At 38.5% G+C, this 14,931-nt stretch overlaps 2 protein-coding genes across 2 annotated transcripts in view; one reads left to right on the forward strand and one right to left on the reverse strand.

The window, feature by feature from the left end:
* The window catches only part of VRK2 (vaccinia related kinase 2), a 48,190-nt gene extending 46,634 nt beyond the window's left edge, over window positions 1–1,556 (forward strand). The window contains exon 14 of the mRNA XM_009282510.1: window positions 795–1,556. Coding sequence (XP_009280785.1) covers window positions 795–1,037 — 243 coding nt within the window. The 3' untranslated portion in view covers window positions 1,038–1,556. The remainder of the gene's footprint in view (window positions 1–794) is intronic.
* Window positions 1,052–14,931, reverse strand: part of FANCL (Fanconi anemia complementation group L) — a 29,974-nt gene continuing 16,094 nt past the window's right edge. Inside the window, exons 6-13 of the mRNA XM_009282548.2 lie at window positions 13,789–13,857; window positions 5,620–5,770; window positions 3,773–3,856; window positions 3,098–3,143; window positions 2,927–3,008; window positions 2,012–2,128; window positions 1,610–1,681; window positions 1,052–1,134 (exon numbers count right to left, since the gene is read on the reverse strand). Coding sequence (XP_009280823.2) covers window positions 1,099–1,134; window positions 1,610–1,681; window positions 2,012–2,128; window positions 2,927–3,008; window positions 3,098–3,143; window positions 3,773–3,856; window positions 5,620–5,770; window positions 13,789–13,857 — 657 coding nt within the window. The 3' untranslated portion in view covers window positions 1,052–1,098. The remainder of the gene's footprint in view (window positions 1,135–1,609; window positions 1,682–2,011; window positions 2,129–2,926; window positions 3,009–3,097; window positions 3,144–3,772; window positions 3,857–5,619; window positions 5,771–13,788; window positions 13,858–14,931) is intronic.

The following is a 14,931-nucleotide window of genomic DNA, read 5'->3' on the forward strand; positions in this document are numbered from 1 at the left end:
AAAAGAAACAGGCATGTCTGTCACTAATTCAAAGGAGGAATAAAACAGGAAGACAGGAAATTTCTATTAGAGAAATACAATTTAGGTTATGAATTTTCACCAAGAAACCTATATTGCTAGAGTTGAAATTAAGTGGGATGTATTGCTGAAAAATAACATATTGTGAATGGGACTGCGGAAAGGAAACCAAAGGTGGAAATTTTTCTAAGGGACAGTGGAAAATATGGTCAAGTCTTAGATATGTGAGAAACGGAATCGTAGTGTTTGGGTTTTCCTTTCAGAGATGGAGATCAAAAAGGCAAGCTAAGGATGGCATTGCTTCTGGAAGCCTAAATTCCCACCCCCACCCCCACCTACTAGCATATTTATGCTATCTATGATAAATCAGGAGAACTTTAGCTTCACTAGGAAATGCAAAAAACTTACACAAATTAACACGGCAAATGAAACTCCTGAGTAACGTCTAGGGTTTCCAGGCTCAAACTATTAGTAGGAACACTGTAAAGACTTAACGTATTAACATTTTTTTGGAAACAAATTAAAGATATGGAAGAATTTCAGCTGTTGATTTCAGTAATAAATATAGAGTATGTCTCTTTAGAAGGTGTTTAATCATACCTAGTGTTATAGACTTAATATCCAATATACTTACACCTGCAAATTCCAGAGTTAAGACTTTGTAAGAATTGTATTGCTTTCTCTAGGATAACTTAAATACCTAGCTGGCATCTTTGTTTTTCCGATTCACATCTCACTCAACATTAATTTTCTTATAACTTTTTTTTTCCCTGCAGAAAGACACTGCAAGAGAATTACCACCATTCGACCTCCAAGCGATGTTCTCCGAATCCAGAAAGACACACGATCGACTCTTAACTACAGCTCATCCAGTCTCATTGCAAGAAACTGGTGCTGACATCACTCGTCCTTCTCTATCTATTGTATTTAGGTTTGCGTTTACTGACGAAACATACCCCTACACGATAGCTATACTTGTACTTCTGCTACTAATATTGCTTTCCTTGTATTTTCTTTGATGTCACTGTTTCAGCGTCCTCGGTGTAAGTGCAGCGGTGTTCCCATCATGCGTTTTTTTTCTCAAAGTTTCTTCGTTGAAGATTTCAGTGTCAGTGGCTTGGAAAAGATTTTTTTAAATAATATTGTCAATACATATCTTTTAAAGGCACGTTCACTTAAGCTTTCCAAATCTGCACTCAATAGTTACGCATGCACTAAACTATTTGTACAAGGCTGGTTTCTGTTACAAATGTTGGGATGCTTTTTTTTTTTGGTTTTTGAAACTGGACCTTTGTTACAGCAACATAAAAAAAGTATCATGAAATACAGTGTGGCGTGGTATTTAATTATTCTAACGCTAGTATGTTGATAACTGGTGTGTAGCCATCTTTATACTCTTTCAGAAAACCTTTGGTTAAATACTGATGGATTAAATGCACAGGAATTGAACGTTTTCCTCTATTCCAGTGTGTAAAGGGAAGATAGTAGCCACAAATTCTATTTTACAACTGACTTTGTTGCAGTTTTTGCCGTTATCTAAGCTACCACACACTATTTAGTTCAAGCACTCATTTTCATTAGATTTCCTTACCTTATTACAATATGGACATTCACCAAAGATGACATGAAAACTCTGTCTGCTAGAAGGAAGACCTTGTAGCCACTGCAACACAAGTAAGTGGATTAAAATTCACATTTGTTTCCTCTCACATTTAAGAACGATCTATTACCAGGGCTTTTTCCAACCCAGAGTTCATTTGATCAACATCTGACACGGTGCGTGTCAAGTCAGACTCTGTATAACCACAGAGCGAGGCAGGTTCCCTTCCACAGGGAGCTCCTCTATCAGCTGTGGGTTAGAAGACAAGAGGAAGCACAGCGATTGTTGTAGCACTCCTTAAAGGACTTTGCTTCATCTGAAATTTAAGCGGGCGATGCTTATTGTCTAGAATCTGTGAGTTAATGAGCAAGCTTGTCCCATTAATTCCTTTACCTCATACAGGCAAGCCTGATGAAAAGGCTGTCCGCATCGGGGATCATCGCACACTTGATCCGGAGTAGTGCCATCGAGTCGATAGGCATAGCAGATCCCACAGTCCTTAGCAAAATCCTTAAAACACAACACGTTTTAGCTTACAGTACAACTGCAAGGAAGAAGCAGGGCTGGTAACACAGAAAACACCTATTTGTCTTTGCTTTTGCATTTTTTGTTACGTAGAATTACTAAGTATTTTTGCCTTCAATATATATGTTTATACCATAATGGTGTAAAGAGTGAGATTAGTTACCAGACATACAAGACTTTGCTAGGTTGTACTTTATCCTCTCACCGAATTACGTCTAGTTTGACAAGCATTTTCATACCCTTGGGCCCCCGCTGTTTCTTTATTTATTAAACACAATGATTTGCCATTACATTTGGACACAAGACCTCACAGTCAGATATTAATTTAAAAATTTCACAAGTGAAAGCAAAGCTAGTAATCCAGCGTTACAGCATTGTCAAAAATTAATTCCAAGTTTGTTTGAAATGCACCGGTATTTGGATGGCCTCTTGTCCCCTCTAAGCAGCTCTACCTAATTAGAACTTAAGTCATCAACATCCATAACAGCATGTTTGGATTTTCCACATCTCATTAGCTACTCTGGAACTTCCTCTTTCCCTTTTAATAGTGAAGCCTGTTGTTAATCGCCTTACTGCTATGAAGGCCACAGGAAAGTGTGCACCTCTAATCAAAGGTTAACAAGCTCTGACAATTGTTGCTTGAAGTTCAGAAGTCCTTATGACAATATATTAATCCAATTAGCTCTTTTCTAAGTCTCTTATTTTTGCCGGCAGTTATAAAGTGACCATTTACATTTTACTTATTCAGAAATAACGACTGATGATTAACAAAAAGCAACTTACACTTTTTTCTAACACAGCACGAGATGGAAAATCAATTTCTAAGAGGTCTTTCAAGTTCTGTAACAAACCGATTTCTGGATCCCTGCAGGTGGGAGAGAGGGAGAAAAAAGTCAACGCTAGGAATGGCGAATACCATTTCTGTTTCAAACCTATATTATTAAAGATGCTTACCATAAGTGCATATTGTTGTTCAGCTTAATTCTCAAAGGGTTGACCACTGCAAACAACGTACATAAATAATTACATCACCTTTAGGATGCCCTTCGCTCCCCCACCCGACTCAACCGCTCAGATTTCAGCACTGAAGGGGAAGGCAGGGGTTGGGGTTTTTTAATTATTTAAGGTACGTAAGTCAATGACCGCTCGTGGGTTTTAGTTTTGGGAATTACACTCATATTTAAAATACCATACTGCTGAAGACATGATCGCAGTTACCTTAAAAAGTTGGTAAAAAGCTGTGGGACATGGAGTAAGACTTAAATGTTTCCAAACACTATTGGGACGTATGTAGTAAATTTTTTTTAAATTTTTTTTTCCTAAAGAAAATTACACTGAAATATAAACACGATTGGGTAATGAGCTGTAGGACACAGGGTTCCCTCTAAACTGTGGTAGGAAAGCACTGGAAAAAAGTGTCACTTGGAGCAAAACAGCACGCGATGGATTGAGGCTGTTAAAAACCCCAGCATCTACCATGTAAAGCTCTCCTATGGACATACTCAGCTTAATTCCTGGCTCTGCTTAAGTAAAGTTTACCCCAGGAGCCTGACGCAGCTTACACGAGAACCTGCTCACCAGAGACCAGATTCTAGAAGAGAAACAAAGGGCGTACGTCTGCTGCCTTACCGTGATCTGCTCCAAGAAAATAACACTCGGGGAGCATGTCTGGATGCCGGGGATCTACCTCTATGTTCACCGAGACATTGCTCCCTACGATGAGAAAGCAAACAAGTCGTAGGGGAAGCTTTTCTTTGCAGTCAAGTATTTGCAAACGGAAACATTAACCTTTTTTTACAAGCCGTTTTAAATTGGTTAATGCAGGCTGGTTTTCATCACTACAAATAATAAAAAAGTTGGTAGGTATCCAAATTAATTGCACAAAATATCAGTATATATTGAATGTTTAAATTTCAATGGACTGTAATTAAAAATAGCAGCTGATTAAATAAAACTGCCAGTCTTGCATTTCTTATAGACCAGTCTTAAGGTTAACACTTAGACTTACTTCTGAATAATCAAAGTCAAGCTAGATGACATAATCCATTTGAAATCTTGGTGACATTTTAAAGGTAGTACAGGAATTGTTGTTAATTCCTCCTCATCTTTTACAGTCAAAAAGAGAAGCATAAAGACAGTATTAAGCAGTAAAAGTCAGTCCCCTCCACAGCATACTCCTGGACTGAGCGAACAATGGCATCTTTTTGAAAGAGCAAATCTTTTACAAGATACCCCATCACCCTCATAAGGTCGGCTATTCATAAGGGGTAAGCAGCTCAAAAACATTCTGGATCCAGGTTAAAAACCTCACGGCAAATTCTCTTCTAAATAAAAGCAGGCAAAACCCAACATTTTTTGTAGTTAAGAGGTATGCGAGGCTTACCCTCCTTGAAGAAAGTGGAATGAATGAAATCAAAGTTTAGTCGTAACTGAAGGTTGTCTGTGACCGACAGCAAGGGGCTCAAAGCCTCATGCTGCCCTCCACTGATCTAACGCGAGGCGCTTTTGGAGGCTTTTCTTTCCCCTCCATTGGTCTGTGTCAAAGTACAGCAGAACCAAGACAAAGCCACCCTGACTGCGCGCGCGTGCACGCGAGGCGCGTTGTCCCACCCACGCCATTTTAGCCGGTTGCTGAACTTTTTCTGTCCCTCCCGCCACCCCAGCGAAGGAGCAGCCTCGGCACCCCACGAGCCCCTTTCCTGCTCCACTCTGCAGGCAGCCAGTCTTACCGCAGCTTCCGGGGACAACTTAGGTCTACTTTGGTCCGTTGTTCTATGTTCTCAGATTTCTACAATATGCTATTGATATCTTGGATTTCAGCTAAAAATCAGAACTCTTCTTTCAAAGATAATATTTCCCCCCCGTCTTTCTAACCCCTGACAGCGGCAAGCTTCTCCTTTGCAATTACAAGACTCCTTATCCTATATGTATCCAGACCTTAAAATGCCAGACATCAGCATATGAATTAAGGTACTTTTTCAGATGGTTAACACTGTAAGCCTCTAATTTCCTCTCTTCTCTCATTTCTTTGTCCTTTCCACCTGCCTCTTTCAACCCCCTTTTGACTGCACTCTAATCTTGCTTTCACTCTTCCAGGACGGGATCAATCTAAAGTAATAGTCTGTTAAAAAATTTGGAATTTGTGAATGAGACAAGGGCTTCATCTAAGCTGATGTTTTACACTGATTTTTCTAGAGTTATCATGCAAGTCCTCAGCTTTCGACAGTTACACGTTCATAACTTACAAATACACAGTATTTTCCTGCAGAAACTTTCATGTTCTGTAACACCATAAAGTTGTAATTAATTTTCTAAACAGGTTCAGTATTCTGCGGAAGGGGTTTTTTTTCAATACGCAAAGCAAGAGAGTGCCGTCTTGCAGGTTTTAAGTGCTACCTTTCATTTTCCTAACTCTAACAAGCACCATCCGAGTTCTACTTCTCAACCCCGCTGCATTCCTTCAAATCTTTTCGTACCTATTGCAATTCTTCTTGTCGTAGCGCTCCGTGTGGGATTTTCTGGCTCAAGCACCCATGTCTTCCCATCAATTTCATCCATGGCGTCCCAGAATTCTTTCAGCGATTCTAATGCCGCCAGGAACTGATCGTAGATGTCTGTTAAGGAGTTCTGAGAAAAGAAGAAATTTAAACAAATTTTATAGAGTTTCCACCTACAGCCGTATAGAATATTTAAAAAACAAACTATAGGTAATTGAAGAAGTGTTAAAATCTGGTATGTATCCCATTGTATGTAGCATGGTAGCATAAAACGTTGAACCTCACGGGGTTTTTAGCGGAAACAACAGGAGTGAAGAACAGCTGTATCCCGAGAACAAATAAGTACGCCAGTCCTGGTAGTTCGAACGTGTCGTGATACACGCACATCATACCTGGATTTGACAGCGGTTTTTACTCCTTTTCAGAAAACTTTTCTGCAAACTGGTAGCAACTATTAATTTGCATTGTAACTTGTAACGAACGACTGTAAAATTAAAGTAAATATCATCAGTATCTGCTATTAAACTTCCAGCATTCTGATATTCTGTCTCTACTTCAGCAGAGCAACCCGGCAGCGGTACCAAGTATAAATACACAGAAATACCCACATAACTAAAGTAGCTTATTTATTTTTTAAAGACTCTACGAAATGTAGCCTAACAATGTCATAATTATCTCAAAAGTAAGCAGTATAAAACCAGGTCCTTAACATTTGATTTCAAGCCATGAAAATATGGTAAGAGAAGGAGAAACCATCTCTAGCAATCAGAGGATTACGCTCAAGGGATTTCAATATTTGAGAGTGGATTAGATGGAATCAGAAAAATCTTTCGTTATACAGGACAATATAGAGAACGGCAATGCAAAAGAAGGCCTTTGAAAATCATCACTGAGCCCAAAAGAAGTAACTATTTCTACAGGGAAAGACTTCTTCAAGTAGAGAAAACACTCGGCCAGTCCAGTTAACGCCTTTCCAAATGCAGATGCCCAGAGTACAAAACATGAATTTAGGGAACCGATCGGAGGCGAAGAATGCAGGAGGGGGAGAGAGAGAAGTTCTCGTCAGAGTTTGGAGCCTGACGTCAGACGGAATCAGTGGAGGAACTGGGAAGTGTCATGAACAGACCAGTAGGAGGGTAAGGAGCCGTCAGAACGCGGCTTCGTGGGGAGAGATGAAGCTATGAGAGGAAAACGGTGAAGGCGTCAAGAAACTAGGCAAAGGCGGCAGTGAAGGGAGATCAAGGGTGGGGAGAAGGGTTCTGGAGATGGACTCTTCCCAGAAAACAACATGTCTTCACAAATTGCTTGGTAGTGGGAAACTCAAGAGTAGGAAAAAAGGAGTCATTTGGGAGCACCAAAGAATATTTTGAAACGTGTTACACAGAACACAACTGAACAACCGAATGCTGAGTAAAGAGCAGGAAGGACAGGAGAGAACTGACAGGACTTCTTCAGTTCGGATAAAGAGATGGTAAAGTACGTTTTGAGAAACAAAAAAAGGTGTGACAAGGGCCAGATGTCAGAGATCTTCTGGCCTGGGAACAAGTTTGCGGGCTCAAAAAGAAAAGGCAAATTAGATGTTCGGTTCTTCTTCTATAAATAGAAAGCATAGAGGTATTTTTCTATAAATAACACAACACACGCGCAGAATGGTTTCCTTTAATCTTTGGTAATCATCATCTTCCTTTCTCACCTGGACAAAAAGAGGCAAATTATATGGACGTTCTCAGGTGAAGAAATATGATTTTTACATGTAATAAGTTTTCATATCGAATGCATACATATTTTAGAAAGAAACGGTGTAGCTTAGAAATAAAATGCTAGCTTTTTTCCTGCTGTTATTAAATTATATTAAAGTAGGAAAGCACTTAAGCAGAAAAGTGTGAATACTGCCAATCTCAAAACGTAACGCTTATTATCTTTAAAAGCATTTTGTTACTTTTATACTACCTGAAGTGATATAATAGTGTCAGTCACTTAACCACATCTTAGAGTATAATATCTTCATCTTAAGTACTATTATTTCCAGTATTTTAATAATTTTCACACAGTCCTGAAATGTGATCTTTTGTGCTCTGATGACACTTAAATTAATAGCATAATTTTCTGGTACTTGCAACAGTTGCTTTCCATTTTGATTTTTTACATTTTTCTATATCACATACAGATAAATCCTCTAATAATCATTTTTATCTTTATCTTCTGGGAATTCAAAGGGTTTCACTAGAAAAAAGAAACATCAAGGGATTATAACCCACAGATAAGTTTTAAAATCCAATTAATTTTAATACTAATTGTAATTTTTCAATGAAGTTCCTTAAAAAGGTAGTTAAATCTTTTTTTTTTTAAACGCACTGTTCATTTGATCTTATTTGCATGCTTCATTGATGTTGCCAGCTGTCTCCTGCTATATACCTAAATGCATCTATAGCTATTTAAATACATCACATGCTTGTCATGCAAACCGCAAAAACGATGACATTCCTTTTGATTTGATTAACCAACTAATTTTTGGTCATTGCCCAACACTTCTAGCAAAGACCGCTATCGTGCTTTTTTTTTTTTCTCTACACTACACCGAGGTAGTCGTTAATAACGTCAAACAGCACAAGCTCCTTGTTTCTTTGTCACCTGTGTACCAGTGCATTAGAATTTGTATGAAATATGTCAAATGTTCTTTGGAAAATCAGACACTCGTAATTCAGGATATCACCACTGGCTGCCCCGACTCTAAAAACCACTAGCAAAACCAAACCGGTTACTCCGTCCTCCGTATCAGTTAGGTTTCCACCCTCACGAGGCAAAACATCCAGTCTAAAAACAAAGAACATTGTGGCAGTTTAATCTTTCACAACAACTTAAAACAAAATGAAGATGGTTTTGATGTATAATATAAACCTTGTGTTTTATTTCTAACTACTGAGGATGCTGACATCAGCTGCCCGCACGAGCAGTAATGACTAGGTAGCAGAGGTAAGGAAATCCAAGAGTCACAAAACCTCAATGCAGTTTTTTGCGCAAGTGGGTATCACGGTCTTTTCTAACTCGATCACATACTACTTCCCCTCCACCCTCGCCACGGGATCGCTGACATCTATGGCCCTGGCTGGAAAGCGATCCCTCTGCAGCTCTGCTCCCTGACGCCCAGGCTGACGGGACATTATTAAAGGCGGTGCAGAAGGCACTAGCGAGGGTGTGGGTCCAAGTGGAAACACCACGCATGATTCTGACCAGACCTTCTCAAGTAACCAACCATAGCTGGGACGAAGAAAGATGTTTCTAAGATGAGGAATGGAGAGTCCACCGTTAGACAAGGTCAAAAAAGTTTTACTGGTTTAGACTAGCAAAACAGCGTAAGAGGAGATGTGATTATTAACTACACGACGGTAGCTGTACAAGATCCCTAGAGCTAGGGCTGGTTGAAGGACCCATCAAATGTGAATTTATACAAAATCAGCAGCTGGAGCCGGCTTCCTCTCCGTTACAGCACTGAGGTTCTGAGAAAGCCTTACAGTCCCAGGACACCTCATTACTTTCAAGTGGGAGCTTGCTAAGTTTTTGACAGAGATGTGCCGCATGATTTAATGATCCCGTTCCCTTCAGCTCTCTATAATGACCACCACAGCAACTGAGCAGCCCAAAACCAGTATCGACTTTATCGTCAAAACGCATTTTCAGATTAGATGGTCTCGTACTGAGTTTTCATAGGGAAAAATAAGAGACTGAGAAAATGTTAGTTTGGAATACTCAGCTTGAGATCCCTTCATCTGGCTTTAAAAGGACTGTTTTTATTAGAGCATCACCTCCCGTGACCACAGTCATAGCTTTAAACACTCAACACTTCTCCAGATTTTTCAAATTCCAAGTTGTGAGCGTAGAAAACAAAGAATACAATTAGGGATGGCTTGTGAAAAGGCACTGTAAGCCACTCTCGGCACAGGCAGTTTTCGCTCTCAACAAAGCATATATTCAGCCTCAAAGTCCTAGTTGTTCGAGGCTCCATGAGGCAAAACTCTGACATATACTGACACAAGCTATACCAACACGGTCCTTTGGACCGAACAGCAATTTAATGTTAATTTGGAGGGCCATGATTCTGTGATCACCCCTATAGAGACAGGGTTAAATCGGTTATTTTACAGGAAAAGAGACACGTAAACGTATCAGCTTTGATGATTCCCCAGCAGTTTTAGAAAAGTTTAAAAGAGCACGTAAACGTATCAGCTTGGATGATTCCCCAGCAGTTTTAGAAAAGTTTGACCCAGATGTTGCCTTTGTGCTATCAGACTACGTGTATCCTCCACTCATTTCATCAGCTGGTAGGAGATGAAACACACACTTTGGTCAGTGAAAATCAGATATTCTGGACCTATCTGTTTCCGAGGGGAACATACCTTCTCTTCTACCACACGTAAACGTATCAGCTTGGATGATTCCCCAGCAGTTTTAGAAAAGTTTGACCCAGATGTTGCCTTTGTGCTATCAGACTACGTGTATCCTCCACTCATTTCATCAGCTGGTAGGAGATGAAACACACACTTTGGTCAGTGAAAATCAGATATTCTGGACCTATCTGTTTCCGAGGGGAACATACCTTCTCTTCTACCAGGAAAGAGTCCCATGTAGTTTTGCAACATTTGTGTTTCCATTTCTATCCTCCGCACTCTCATCTCCATCTCATCACGGGTAGCTCCTCATGCCAATTCTTTCCTTCTTTTTTTACTTTATTCCAGTTCAAACACTTTCCCAAGTTCACCCCTATTGCCCATACGCGGTTTCCTTCAATTAAAGGAATAAGAAGGAATGGAAAAAAAGTCACTCCGCTCTTGGTTCTTATTTCTGGAGCCACAGAGGCTGGGAAGAATAAAGAGAAAGCCTTGAGTCTATGCCTGCCATAAAATCCACGAAGGCTTTCGGTAACTTTTAAGTGCTGTATGCCTGCCTATATGGCTATTCTGCCAAATTTCAAACACCTGCTCCAAATCCTGGATGAACTAAATATTAATCAAATGGTAGTAAGAATGTTCTCGTTAAGGTAAATACGGCACAATTTATTAAAATGTATTTTTTTAAAAAAGATAAAAATGTGATCTTTATTCTGAGATTTTTTTTTTGTTGTTGAAATTCTTCCTAACACAAAATTTGCTTATCCAAAATTAAAACACCTGCAAAGCCTCCTAATGGAAAAAGTAAAGCAACCTAAACTATAGGTGCTGCTACCTGCTTGCCCTTTATGAATTCATAGATAGAATACAATTTAATAAAGCGAACAGCTGTTGGATGGAAAAGGGATCACCTGTATCACCTAAATAATTTATGATTCTTTAGATTTGTTTGGAAACGGTTTATTTCTCACGAACAGTAGTTTAACAATTTTCCCCCTCCTTAGCACCAATCAAACCAAGACACAACGCTCTGAAATCTTTATAAAGTGTCTCGTCAACCATCTCCATTTTTCGTATTTACAGATGCATATCAAGCTGGTGTCTGCAAAGTTCCTTTGCTAAGAAAAAGCACGATTATGATGCATTTTGTTGCGTCTTCATCAAAATAACCGAAGAATAAGCTCATTCATACCACTATACCTTCTGAATCTTGTATTACTGTTTCATTGTTGGCTGGCTGCTTGACCTCATTAGTCATTAATTTCCACTCTCATGACCTTCATGTAGCCAAGCAGGTGGGCAGTGGTCAGTATAGAAACAATACCCTGATGTGAGGGCAGCAGAATATAGATGCGCCGAAACTGCAGAACCGTGCTTACAGCGTATGCTAAAATGTGGAGACGGCACATTTATCTGGTTATTTAGAAAAAGAACATAACTGAAATAAGTAGATGTTCTTGCACTTGTCATTGAGAAGCACTCTGCATTTATTTGGCACTTATAACAGCAGCAGCAGCAGCATTGCCCTTGGTGCTGATTTCTTACTACTCTAAAATGTCTCCTCTGAGCCAGAATACACTGGCTGTTGCTGATCATGCTGTGAGACACCTGCACTGGCTACTAGGCTTGTCATGACGCACAAAACCCTACCATCTTCAGCTTGACATTGTGCAAGTTATAATTATTCATCCAAATGAATATGTCAGAGCAGCAGCAGCAGACCTCTCATCAGAGCAAAAGAAAAATACATCAAAACATTATCAACCCAGCAGGAAGACAGGGACCATAAGGAAAATTACCCATTTTTAATATGGATGCCATAAAGCCATGTCTATTATTATACCGGGGGGGGGGGGGGAGAAAAATCAAATAGGCAACGGCACACGCAGGGGGGTGGGGGTGGGAAAATCAATCACCTGAAATCTATTTCTTTTCTTTCGTAGGAGTTTATATTCTAATAGCGCAATTGCATAATTGCCTTGACAGTTTTTACTTTAAAGATGACCAACAAATATTAAAATTTAAGACCTAGCAGTATCAAAACTTCGTGTTATTTTACTACAAAATAGGCATAGCATGTTCTCTTCCCTTTTAGGAACCAAAATTTTCAACCACTTGAGGACCCGCTAAATTCTGCTACCAGTGGTGTTTCAGCATTATCTAAGCTTAACCCTTATTTTACCACGGCGCAAAGACTGCTCACTGCAACGATTTCCATGCATTTTGAAAATGTGTGTAGTAATTGCATAAATTGTGGGGAGGGTTTTTTAAGGTCTCAGAATGATTTTGCTGTGCATGACTAACACTCATGATTTCAAAACAGGGTCTTCAGTTACATACAAACATCTATTGTTCCTGTTTTCAAATAGGCCATAGGTAATTCTAACTGCAAAAAGATTTTTAAGACCTCAAGCATTAGAATGCTGTATTTTTAACATTCGATTTTTATTTGGTTGTAGTGTCAATATTAGTATATTCGCTCCCATCTTTAACTTGTCAAAGAAGGCTGCTTCATATCATGTTTTTCAAGAACATCTTATTAAAACGAAAGTCCAGCTAGTACCTTTAAAATTACTAACAATAAACACAGAGAAGCAATGACTGTCAAGGATATTTGAGATGTTGTTAATTTGAGGCAACATAAATTGCAAGGTTGTAAAATTAATAAAATACTATTAAAAGTATGTATGAAGTTCGAGGTTAGAAACAGTATTTGAAGTCCTGCCTTAATACATGGAATCCAGTATAATTTAAGGGAAAAACAGTATCTGTTTAAATGGTTCCAAACCATACCAGAGAATCAAAACCTAACATTGCATGTGAAACTAAATATATCTTTCATTTGCAATGGTCCGTTCTTGCAGTTATTTCCTCAAGCTCTTGTATTAGAGGATCTGAGGTGACACACAGAACCTTGAGCTTTGCAGTCAAAATTATATGCCCATTTTAAAATCATTCTGATGCAACCTTTCAGTCGTGTTCCCTATGTAAATTTGGTACCATAAAGACAGGCTTTACTGATGGGTAGAAATCCTCGCGAGAGTTAGAATTATGAAACGCAATCGTTTATGTAAAATCTATTTTCCTGAATTAAATGAAATGAAACATCAACTCTTTTCTAGAGATATTTCAAATTAACTTACACCTAAGTGGTCACATTTAAATCCATTTAATCAAGTACACATGCTCTATTAAGGAAAAAAGATACGTGAAATAATGCGAGAGAGACTAAAAAAAAGACAATGGCTCTTGGTTCTTTATAGTAACAATATCCGTTAAACTATGAAATCAGAACTCTATTAAGTACTTGCCTGTTGTTCTTTTGATTGTAACTGAAAAAGTTTTATTATGTTATGAAACTATATCAGATAACAAACTGGGGGACCGCCTTTTTTTTAATGTCTGTCAACTTTAGAGGGAGCTTCTTTTCTAGAAGGCAATCGTTTCTCATGCATGGGTTTCCCCAGTATCATTCCTAAAGGTATTTCAGCCATATGAACAGCTTAAGAAAAAAACAGCTAGAATGAGTGCAAAGCATACAACATGTGAGGTGTATCTACATGGCAAGGAAAATATTTAAAACACTCCCTTAAGGAATATGGAGGTCAGTATTACTACATTTACATAAGCATGTATAAAAGTAAAATGCACACAGGGGAAAAAAGCTGGAGTTAAAAAAAAGAAAGTCCAACCCCTCATTACCACCTACACATTGCATATGTATCTCAGTTATTAATAAAAGATGCATAGTACGGCAGTTTACCTGTGGCATCCAAGAAATAGCAAACTGAACAGGAAAATCCACGAGGCAATCCGGTGGTTCTGTTGGATACTGAGGGAGGGGAAGAAAATACAGATTTTCTTTTTTTTTTTTCCCCCCAAGTGATTTAAAGTCAGACTGATACTCAGCTGCCAAATTTGATAACGAAATACGAGCACTTCAAGCATCTTGAGAACTTGGCTCTTAGAGGAAACAGTATGTAAAGCATTTTCAGAAATAGTTATGAATGTTAATTATCATTTAAAGAAGAAATCTACATGTAAACAGTTTTTATATATCAGTTTTTAGTAAAGGCAGGAGAACCACAGTTTTCTGTGTTCAGTGTTCACAAAGACACATTAAAAAAGAACATAAGATAAAAACCATCAAATATTTAAAAAAAAAATTCTCCTCAATTACCTGTACTGGATAGGAAAGTTTAAAAAAAAAAAAAACAAACAAAACCCCAAACAACCTTTTCATGAATCAAGAACTAATTTTCATTTAAACTAGAATATTTGCTCTGATTGGCAACATTTTTTGTTTTGAAACTGAAAGTAATCAGGGTAAGTACGTAACTGTTTAGAAAGAGATGACTGTTTAGAAAAAGATGAATGAACATACACCCAAAATTAAAACAACTCCCCGCCCCAAATTAAAAGGTATCAACAAGGAAAAGAAAAAATAGTTGTATTAAGAAAACTGAAGCTATAAAAAGTTTGATAACTCCAAAAATAACCACTGACTATTCATTACACTGGTAAATCTATCGCTGTTCAGCATCCTATATGGCATCTGTGGAAAAAACTTGGTATTTTCTGAAAAATAAAGTAGCAAAGGAAAGAAACATCTAATTACAAATCAACTGTGTCCTTTCTGACAGCACCAATCCAAAATTCTCTTCACCCGAGAAGTTGCCTCCTTTAGTCCTGTGCAACCTTTCAAATTCTACCCATGATGATCACAGCAGTTTTCTAGAAATTGTATTAGTATTGCATCAACTGCCAACACAAGAAAATGTTACAGAGAATCTTATTTGGGGAGACATATGAACAAAAGTCCCAGCTTCCTCACAGAATTAAAGAGAGTTAAGACAAAGAGGCGAAGTTTAGCTGTGCTGCTTCCCATAACCGTTCTCCATCCAAA

The sequence above is a fragment of the Aptenodytes forsteri genome, unplaced genomic scaffold (assembly GCF_000699145.1).
Source record: "Aptenodytes forsteri isolate BGI_AS27 unplaced genomic scaffold, ASM69914v1 Scaffold5, whole genome shotgun sequence".
Classification (NCBI taxonomy): Eukaryota; Metazoa; Chordata; class Aves; order Sphenisciformes; family Spheniscidae; genus Aptenodytes; species Aptenodytes forsteri.